The sequence below is a fragment of the Psammomys obesus genome, unplaced genomic scaffold (assembly GCF_907164565.1).
Source record: "Psammomys obesus unplaced genomic scaffold, mPsaObe1.curated_primary_1811, whole genome shotgun sequence".
Lineage (NCBI taxonomy): Eukaryota > Metazoa > Chordata > Mammalia > Rodentia > Muridae > Psammomys > Psammomys obesus.
In genome coordinates this window covers 15437974-15449009 of record NW_026596095.1, presented here as the reverse complement: position 1 = coordinate 15449009, position 11036 = coordinate 15437974, and the positions used below count along the sequence as shown (strand labels likewise).

The 11036-nt window shown below is 42.1% G+C and overlaps 1 protein-coding gene across 4 annotated transcripts in view; it reads left to right on the top strand.

Moving 5' to 3' along the window:
* The first annotated feature begins 2040 nt into the window (after positions 1-2040).
* The window catches only part of Ap1ar (adaptor related protein complex 1 associated regulatory protein), a 33062-nt gene continuing 24066 nt past the window's right edge, over positions 2041-11036 (top strand). For 2 of the 4 annotated variants that reach the window (XM_055628162.1, XM_055628161.1), the window contains exons 1-2: positions 2290-2372; positions 4855-4884. In XM_055628162.1, the coding sequence (XP_055484137.1) occupies positions 2290-2372; positions 4855-4884 (113 nt within the window). Of the gene's footprint in view, positions 2373-4854; positions 4885-11036 lie in introns of all 4 variants that reach the window. The other 2 variants (XM_055628160.1, XM_055628159.1) reach the window with 1 other exon arrangement.

Here is an 11036-nt window from a genome sequence, read left to right as displayed (position 1 = left end):
AGGTATGTACCACCATGTCCAGACCATTTCTTAAGCTTCTTAAATTAGCAATTATCATGGTGTCACAAGGAGTTTCAGGAAATAATAAAGAGGGGATGGAGAGATGGGTTAGAGGACCTGAGTTGGGTTCCCATCACCTACATATGGTCACTTATAACCACCTGTAACTTCAGCTTGTGGTGATCCAATGCCTTTTTCTGGCCTTCCTGGGCATCTGCACGGTACATACCTACCTACCTACCTACCTACACACACACACACACACACACACACACATTTTGAAAGAAGTAATACAGAGTACCTTCAACTACTTTCCCTCAATAGCAGTTTCTGACAAAACCACAGTGCAGTATCACTAATGAGGGTACAATGATATCCACAGAGCCAAAATTCAGACTTCCTGTCATAGACTCACTTCTCATTACCTGCCCCATGAACCCTTTACTGTCTGTCATTTGTACAACTCTCTCTTTTTAATTTCTTTCTGTAAGTATAATTGTGTAACATGTAAGCTTTACAAGTTGTTGGGTTTTTTTAATTTAGCATAATTTTCTGCAGACTCATTCACTCAAGGCATGTTCATCAACAATATGGGTAAATTCCATAGGATGCATGTATCAGCTTCCTTAAAACATTTATAGTTCCATTTCTAAGACTACTTTATTAATATTGATTGCGGGTACTGAAAAAGAGAAGGAAAGCACAGTAGCAATTTAGGAAACAAGTAAGTCATTTCACTGGCATCCAATGAGCTGTAAGTTTGTGTACTTTGATACCAAAGAGCCAAGTACAGTAGTTAAGTTCTAAACTGAAATCCTGGTTGGCCTTAATAGTAAGAACCAACAAAATAAGTAGTTCAAATAATGTTTTATCATTAGTACTATTTTTTCAATGTAATTAGTTCACCTGCAGTAAAGAAGGTGAAAACAGTAGGATCTGGTTGTCAATGAAGCATGTTATCCACAGAACTAGTAAATTATGAAACTATGCTTATATCCAATTGGGATGGGGGCAGAGTTTCATTACATACTCATGACTGGCCAGAAACTGGCTCTATAGACCAGGCTGTTCTCCAACTCAGAGGTAATCCTGCCTTCTGCTTTTAAAGTTACCTGGTGTCTGAAACCGGGTTTTAAAGTAGCATTTGAGGACATGGATCTTTCCCCCAACTTCCTCTCATCTTGGGACAGTATATTTGAATTGGAAACGGCTAAGTGCGCCTGAAAACCACAAGAACTTTAGCTGATTTCCGCTGGATCTCAACTTCTACACCTGAAATTACACGAGAGAAAGAGACAGAAAGAGAAAGAAAGAGGAAGGAAGGAAGGAAGGAAGGAAGGAAGGAAGGAAGGAAGGAAGGAAGGAAGGAAGGAAACAAGTCTCACACAGCCCAGGCTGACCTCCAACTTTTTATGTGTATTTGAGGGTGACCCTAAACTATGTACGATTCTGCTTCCATCTCTCAAGTACTGGGCTTGCAGATTTTCCACACTTCTACCAACTAAGCAACATTCCCAATCTGGGAAATCTTCGTTTTTGACAAAAGAAAACCTAGCTAGTGGTACACCATTAACATCTCTCCAATACGCTGGCAGGGTAGAGAATCGTGGCAACGCAAACAGGAGTATCTGAAGACTAAAATGACCCCCTGGTGCATCCTAAGCAATGGCAATGAGTCCCTAGCCTCTACCTCCAGCTGCGGTGCAGTGCTGGAACGCACTTGCTGGGTGACTTCCGACCTACTCCTGCAGGCGGGAGGCTCGCATGCTTTAGGGACAAAGTTCGAAGGCTGAGCTTGCGCTCGAGGCTCCCTACTTGACCGCTACGAAGACAGCAAAAAACGGCGCGGAGAGAAGGCAACTGGCTATCTGGGATCAGGGTTCAACCTACCGCACCAGCTGCAGAGAACAGCGCCTCCTACCACACTGAGACAGCCAAACCGGAGGCCAGCGGAAATGACGCACGCGCCGGCCGCCGGAAGCGGGACGGCCGGAAGCGTGTCCAATGGCAGCGCTGAAGCGGTAGGGGGCGTGGCGGCACGGGCCTCCCGCGGCTGCCGGGGCGGAGACGGGCGCGGGCTGGTGCCGAGCAGGCCATGCGGACAGCTGGCGACCTGGGACCCCACGGCCCTGCGCTGGTCCCTCGAGCCGCGGTAGCCCGGAGCCCGCGGGCCTAGCGGCGGCCTTTGTTCCCTCCGTCGCCGTCTGCCGCGCTCCGGTCGGCGCGGATGCAGCTGCTCCGCCTGGGCTCGCGCTCGGGGCTGCAGAAGGAGCGGCGGCGCCGGGCGGGATGCGATGGGGAACTGCTGTTGGACGCAATGCTTCGGGCTGCTCCGCCGGGAAGCCGGTCGGCTGCAGCGAGCGGGCGGAGGGTAAGCGGCAGCGGAGGCCCGGGATGCCCGGCTGGGGTTCGGCGGTGGTGGTGCTCGCCGCCCCCGTCCAAGCTACCTGTCCCCAAGGACTCGCCTCGGGACGCACCCGGCACTGCCGCCTGGACACACCCTGCTTTGAGTTTATTTAATGCCAAAGCTTCTGTCTGTGTATTTGATCTTCATTTTGGGCCTTGACAGAGCAGGTGAAAATCTGGTTCCAATGTTGATGCCTCAGGTGCATTTTAAGAAGTCACTTGTGCTCCAGGCTCTGCTAGGTAAAGAGCTGCCAAATCACAATGCATAATGGGCATTTAAGTAATTGGTGCGGCTGAATACGAGTCTCTTCATACTAATACTTAGAAATTTGGAAAGGAATTTGTGATTGCTGCTACTCCCATGCTTGGCAAGCTAGGCAAAGTATCGCCGAACATCAGCATCACTTCTCTGTGTGAAAGTGTGATATGCTTAAGATTTTTCCATCTACGCTAGCCAATAGAAAAATTTGATGATATTTCATTGTTGTGCCTGAAAAGGGGGTGAGGGTCGCGTAGCGTGATGTTGATTTTTATTATTACCGAGTATTTCCCAGAAATTTCCTAGAATCGGAAATCTAGGACAGGCACTTTAAGTAAAGAACGTGTCTGCTGTGTACTTTCTTAAGCGTCGTGCTAAATTTTCAGCCAGTAGCATTGTATCGCGAAGTCTTCAGCAAACACAACCTGCATGCAACGAAGTGAGTTGTAATTCAAATCTTTGGGTCATGGAGACTTAAAATATGATTTAGTAATTAGTCAGTGTGTCACTTACGATACAAAATAGCTAAGGCTTTACATTATGCATTTCTAGAATGGGAGTGGATGGACTTAAAAGATTTGTGCTTAGTTTGGTATTTTCATTTTCCTGGTTTCCATACTGTTACTTTCACAGGGGTGTGACAACTGCTTTGTGATCCAAAATCATATTATCCTAAGTTTTGTATGGATAAGCCCGTTCATTAAGCTGTGCAAATAGGCTCATGGAAAAACTGGTCAGAACACCATCTTTATTATCAGCTTTATTATCATGGGTTATTTGGATGGTGAAACATTCAAACTCTAGGAAGGAGTGTTTTGAATTCTGTGGTAGACAAAATGTGCTTAAGATTTATTTATTATTTATACAGCATTCTGCCTGCATGTGTGCCTCTACACCAGATCTCACTGTAGATGGTTATGAGCCACCATGTGGTTGCTGGGAATTGAACTCAGGACCTTTGAAAGAACAGCCAGTGCTCTTAACCTCTGAGCCATCTCTCCAGCCTCCAGACAAAACGTTCTTATATTTGACTTTGGAGTACTTTGAGTTCTGTAAGAATCTTTTTATAAGCAGTGATGTTGCAAACTATATTTTAGTTATACGCCAATCATTAAAATTGTTGAGCACAGGCTTGGCAGCATAGGGTGGGAATAGCCGTGGAGTTATGAGTCATGTGAACATTTCTGTAGATGTGTCACAATACTTGATGGTGAATCTGTACCTTGGTTTTGGCCGACACCTTGAGTAAGTCCTGTGGGCTGTGGATGCTGCCATCTAAGACCATATAATCAGTGTCAAACCTTTTTCATCTGTGAGCATAGGTTTCAACAGTTCCCTTGCTTGGTTCTTCCCATAAACTTGCTGTTTAATATTAGTCATACAGTTGTTAGCAGCCTCCTGAAAGCATGTAGACACTTGCACAGTGATATTACATTGCCTTTCCGCTCGCTCGCTGTTAGTCGTTCTCTTTTAGGCACGCATCTGTACAGTTAATGGGTGCTTCTAATGGTGAAAAAAAAAAATGGGTAATCACAAAAGCTGGCTTTGATTTTGTGTTACTGTACTGACCATGGCTAGAAAGAAATAGGACATCCAGGGCTTTGTTAGGCTCACTTAGGCTGAACTCCACAGGGGTGCTTTGTGATTTGAGGCCTGGTTTCGTAGCCTTGCAGATTTCCCAGGAGTCTCTCAAAATGAGATCGCTTACTTCTACACTATATAACCTCAGCACTATAATTACCAAATATACTAGAGTGTGCTCTAGTACTTTGTATGCTAGGATAACTTGACTAGTCAGAGTATCAATATTTTGTTGGCATGTTGGATACCTCACCACCAAGAAACAAAATACTGATATCCTGATGGTTAGCCTTCTTTATTTTGAAGATTAGCCTACCGTCATATTTTGGAGAATTCCATCAAATGGCCAGTTCTATTTCTGTGGACAGTACTAGAACTCTGCTTCTGATCAGTCTGCCTCCTGTTCCCAAGTTCTGAGATGAGAGGCTTGTGCTACCTTGCCAAGTTTATGCAGTGGTGGGGCTCAGACCCAGGGTGCCATACATTTTAAGGAAGCACTCTCCAGCTAAGCGCTACCCTCAGCCCTATGTGTTACTTTTTTTTTTAAGATAGTTTCTTTGGAACCTAGTTGTGTTTTGATGTGTTGTATTTTAGTTCCCATCTTTGGATTGCTGTAAAATTTTCCACCCTTGCTCCAGGTAAGTTGTAGTATGACTTATGCAAAGTTGTGATCATGTCTGAGATGCCCTGTTTAGCAGGTGTCAGCCCCTTGTGCTCTAGCAGCAGACTTGCTTCTAGGTGATAGTTTACAGTAACTTGCTTTTCCTAGTGAAAATGACTTTAGTGCCTGTCAATAATTAGTTATTACTTACATGCTGGGCAGTATTCTAAATGCTACATGTTACCCCTTTTATTCTTTTCCACTCTCCTGTCAAATAATAGGTGCTATTGAAAATTGAGTACGCTATTCAAAATGCATGAGACCAATTTATTATTTTTTAATAAGATTTTGGAATATTTCTATACACAACACTCTCAGACATGGACACAAGCTAAAGTACAAAACTGATTTGTATTTCATCACACGTTGTACGCTTGAGAGTGGTTTTATAGAGTATTTTTTAGTTTGCCCATGGTTTTGCTTTAAGTGGCACAGCATCTTACTGTTACCCAGGCTGGCCTCAGACTTTCCTGCAATTTGACTATTTTCCTGTCATGTGAAGTCAGGTGTGGAATTTCCACGTTGTGACCTCATGTTGACTCACAGAAGGCTTCAGAACTTGGAGCATTTTGGATTTTGAACTTGCAGATTAATGTTGTTCAACTTGTGCATGTGTTATAGACTGAAAACCAAAGCTTAGAAGTTTAAACTTGCCTGAGATAACAGAGCTGAAATTGCAGTCAAAGTCCCTCTGAAACCAGAGCCTTTATCTTTAACTAGTAATACCCTGTAGCTGTTTATCTTGTAGGTAAACGCTTGGTTACCCTCTACATCTGAACTATCCTGGAGCCATTTGCTGAAGGTCTTATGAAGACCTCAACAACTTGACCCTGTCTCATGTAACAAGCTTCTTAAAGCTTCTTGCACTTGATCCCTGCAGTGTAACTGTCTTCTCCCTTTTGTTTCTTCCTGCCTACTTTCATTCTTTCTAGCAATCAGATAAGCGGGTTTTCTGGTGTCGTTTTAATTTCCTTTACATGTGTACTGCTTATCCCAAGGAAATTTCAGCCATTCCTGTCACTTCAGTCACTACTCAATTTTGTACCTTTTTAGCCTACTATGCTTTTGCCTAGTTTTAGCCTCCCTTTATACACGTGACCTCTGTTGTGTGTTTCTGTCTTAACTGTTGCCTTTCTTGTCATCCAATTAGTGGCTTGCAAATTGCTCTCCTTGTACTATCTGCATGTCATAGGAGTTGAGCTTTCTAAAACTACACTGTATCATGCCATTTCCTTGTTTAATGACTTCTGCTACTTTCTGTTCCCCATAGCCACATTTCTAGGTCTTGTTTTTCTCCGATGGCAGCCTGATGAGTTGTGTGGAATTCATGTTCAACGTATATCCATTTGTATTATGTGCATTTCTGTATTTGAGTATAATTTCACTTTTTGTTCACAGCAAAAAATACATTAGTACAAGTAGATCAGAAAAAGTTTTTAAATTAAAGGGAACATTGAAGATACTCTAGTTTCAGTACAACACATTCACAAGTCTTCATATTTTAACTTTTTGATAAAATATTATCCTTCATTTGAAAATAGTATTGTCCCTGTCTTGCCAGCATTGCTCTCTTCAGTTCTCCGATTTGCCATTCTTTCAGCATCCTGTACACTAGCTGGACTATGTTATCTCTATTAAGGAACAGTAGTCTTTCATTGTTTGCTGTATGTGTGATATTTTGCCATAGTATGTGTTGCTAAGATATGGGAAGATATGGTGTCTGTGGTAAGAATTTTTTTTATTGTGTGCATGTTTATGGGGTTTCAAAACATACAGATGCTTGGCTCCTGCCCTCTGAATTGCTCCACTCAGCACCTGATGGAAACAGATGCAGAGACCCACAACCAAACATTGGGTGGAGCACTGGGAACCTTGTGGAAGAGTTGGGGGAAGGATAGAAGGACCCAGAGGGGACAGGAGCTCCACAAGAAAACCAACAGAGCCAGCTAGCCAGGGCCCAGGGGGATCCCTATGGAGACTGAAGTCACCAACCAAAGACCATGTATGGACTGGTCCTAGGGCCCCTACACATATGTAGCCATTAGGCAGCTCGGTTCTCATATGGGTTCCCTAGTAAGGGGAATAGGATGACTCTGACTTGGACTTTATTGCCTCTTTTCAATCACTTTCCCCTGGCAAGGCCACCTCGCCAGGCCACAGGAGAAGAGGATGCTCCGTTGACGTAACTCGATAAGCTGGGGTGGGTGGGAAGAGGGGGGTCCCTTTCTCTGAGGAGTAGGAAATGAGGATAGGGGAAACAGGGAAGGAGGGTCAGACCAGGAGGAGGAGAGGAAGGGCACTATGACAGGAATGTAAAATGAATAATTAAAATTAAAGAAAAACATGCAGATGGAAGCTGCTTCTGTAATTTCACAAGTCACTTTTCACAGTAGTGGATTTAAGTGGATATAAAAATCCTGCTCGTTTTGTGGTTTTGTATTACAACTTAGAGATTCCCAGGGCTTTGTTCTGACCTTTAGTCTTCCTTAATATGTACATATTTTTCCCATTGTACTTTTGGGTAATACTGTGAAGCACACGGCTTTATCTCCTCCATTTGTCTTGTTGCATTCAGTCCTCTTCCGCTGAGTTCTGAAATAATCTAATTGCTTACTGTTTCTAGTTGATAGCAGTTGTAACGCTAAGCCCATCTTGCAGTGCTGCTGTTACCTCTTCTCATAGCCCTTTCTTTTCTTTATTTTCAGAGGAAATGGTGATTTCCTAATCATTATTTATTTTTGCTTCCTCTCTTCTGCATAGAAATGTAATCTGTAGTCCCCTTAGTTGTGAGCACTCCTTCCTTCCCTCTTCCTCCAAATATAAATTATCAGATCCTACAGATGAGACCGTCTCAGTGTTAACCTGTGTCCTTAAAACCTCTATGTCTGTGCTGGCTAGGATTGTGTTTTTGTTGTTTGTTTTTGTCAACATGACACAGACATATCTGAGAAGAGGGCATCACAATTGAGGAGTTTACTACATCAAATTGACGTGTAGATGCTTACCATAATTCTAGGATAAAGGCTAAAATTTATAAAGCTTACTGTATCTTTCTAGATTCTGCATTATGTATTTCTTGTCTAGTTTTTTTTTTTTTTCTTGTCTGTCTCTGCATTCCATTCTTCCCTAAATCTATCTCTTCCCTTCTTACTTGAATAACACCTACTCATCTTTTCCCTGGCAACTTAAGAATTATCCTCCAAGCTTTTCCTAAGCGTCACCAATCCTCTGGAAATAAGAGCTCACAGCACTGCAGAACAGTCATGCTTCTGAGCTTCACCTTCCTAACTTCCAAGTGCACGCATCTATCCATGTCCATGCTGATTTTGGCTTCCTGTTGAGTACCTGGCTCATAGTTAAGTTCCTAGTACATAGTAGATACATGTATTTGTTGACTCCGTGAATACAGTTTAAGTGTGTCACAGTTTCACATCCCTGGATTTTGACCTCTAACACTTCTGAACCACCCTTCCCCATATTTGGGGATGGGCTGATTCCTCCTCTTCAGGGTGGTTAAAAAACCATGCCTATAATCTACCTGTGTCTGCCCCATTTGACTGTAGGGTTAATTTCTATCTTTAGATATTTAGAACATGACATTTCTAGATGTTAATATGTTGCTTTACCTGTCGTTCAGTAACTAGGGAAGGAAGCAAAAGAGAAGACTCAGGGTCACACATGAAGAGAAATCACACGTATCACTCTCCAAAAGGAGATGATGGGTGATTTCAGATGCTGCACAAAGCGTGGAAGATGAGCAGAAGGTTCAGTCTTGAGCTCCCTTTTTGTTACCGATTTCTTCTCAGAAGGCACTGGCTGTGTGTATGAGTTTGTTTGGCCTTGTCTTCTGTCTTTGCTATGCACTGAGGGAAGGTCTGTCTCTCTACTGCTCTTGCAAGGCATAAAATTAATCTTCTGAATATCCATTCAAAAATTCCTCCTTCAGAAGGCACTACTAATACTATTTTTACTTTATGATTACTAGTTCTATTGGGGCTTCCATAGATAATAGAACCAGTAGAACAACACCATATGTCATCCAATAGCTACAGCTGTAGATACATCACATTTGTGATGAGGGATTGGCTGTGTGCAAGCTAGTGACCCAGGAAAACCAATGCTTTGAATGCCAGGACCTGGGCATAAGATAGCCAGAGTGGGAGCGCAGGCAGTGTGGCAGAGAACTAGACCTGTTCCCATAGGCATGCATACCGCTGTTGACATCATCCCTCCTCAGGACATCCGTCAATTCTTACTCCTTTAGATTCCAGTGGTTAAACCTCTGCTGAAATTTTGATATCAGCCGGAAAATAGTGTCCATCATCATCTTTATAATAGCTTTTGCCAGGCATATGATTTATAGCCTGCCCTGTCTTTTGTTTGGGAATGGAAGGCTGTCTTGGAAGGCTTTTAATTTTTAGTAGACTTTGGAACAATTTACCTTGGCTACACATCATTTATTTATAATGTTCAACCAAAAAGGATTGTCTTACTGTATTTCACTAGGTATGATATAATGTTGGGAACAGTATCAATGTATAGTTTTGAGTTTTTGTAGTTTTTTTAAAGGCACTATGCAATATAACAGAAAAACATTAAAAACAACATTTTCAGTGTGTTTTCAATAAAATTTAAGTATTTAGTATCTATCTTGATAACAAAGTAGTAGGTTTATAGGAAATCTCCATTTCTTACTTTGAAGCTGTTGTAAATTCTTTTGTTACTGTTCTTTTGTTACTGTTCCATGTACCAACCACAGCCTTTTTTTTTTTCCCCTTCCCTGTTCCTCGTTATATGTGAGCCCATATTCACATTTTTCATGGTAGAATGAGTATGCAGGAATCTGTCTGGTGTTGAGACAACTCTCAGGGACATAAGGATTATCTCTGACTCATCTGTGGATGACGTTGAACTTTGGAGAGCTCCTCCAAAGAAGGAAAATACATTTCTGTTTTCTTTAATCACTGTTTGGAGCACCTTTTTGCCAGGCATGCAGTGGTCAGGTTTTGCCCCTGTTATTTTTCACTATCCTCTTTCCCAGAGCATTTGCCTGAGTTGGTGAAAGTTAAATGTATATACAATGTGACCCTAATTTTCTTCACAGCTCAGCTTTGAGTGACCCTGCAATATTTCCTGAGGACTCTTCTAGCTTCTTACATCACTGTTTTTTATCCTTTCACTGCTGGAAGTTTTGCATCTTTGACTTATTGTGTTTGTTTTTGTGCTCTATGAACTTTGATCCCTGCACACTGTAACACCATTAGGACTCTGACACTACTTCCCATCATCTCTTGTCTTCCCCTAGATCAGGTTTTTTTTTTCTGCTAAGTATTTGTTTATCTGCTCCCCTCACTGACACCACCCTAATCCAAGCTATCATTGCTTTTTCTGTAGCCTCAAGTTGATTACATGTATTATTCATGCATTCACTCTGCCCCATCCTCTCTCAGCTCCCTAAGGCTCTTATGGTTCCTGGCACTTGCACTGGCTTACCCAGCTAGATTTAAGGGGGAAAAATGTCTTCTTGCTCACCTGTAATTATTTTAAACACAGTAAATATTAGTTGCTTAGGTCTGTCTTTGCTCTCAGTGATTTTGAATGGTGTTTGTCCAAAACTCTGATTTTCATACCTGATCATCCACTCCTCTTTCTATGTAGCATTATTAATATATCACAATTTATCCAGCCCTTTATTGATGGACATTTTTGTTGTTTCAAAGGTAGTTATGGGGTTTTTTTTCTTCATCTTTTGTTGTTATCATCAATTAGCATTAAAGTTTTTCAAGTTTTTCACCTGTTTATACTTTTGCCAATAAGGGAGTTCCATGGCTCCACTTTCTGAGTACTGGCAAGATGCTCTTTTCCAGCCTATTAGTGTGAAATGTCAGGTATTTGTACAAGAACTTCACAGTAGCCCTATTTGCCTGGAGCAAACAGAACATGTATATATATATTATATATTTTATATATATTTACCCCTAGTGATAGCAGTGGAAATATATAAGAAACTAGGAATAAGTAAAAGGAGGTGTTTAAAAATGCAGTGGCTCTTTTCACACCTGCCAAATGAATGGAGAACACTGCTGTGTTCACTGGTGAAGACTCTGTGCCTCAGCGTTCACCTGATGA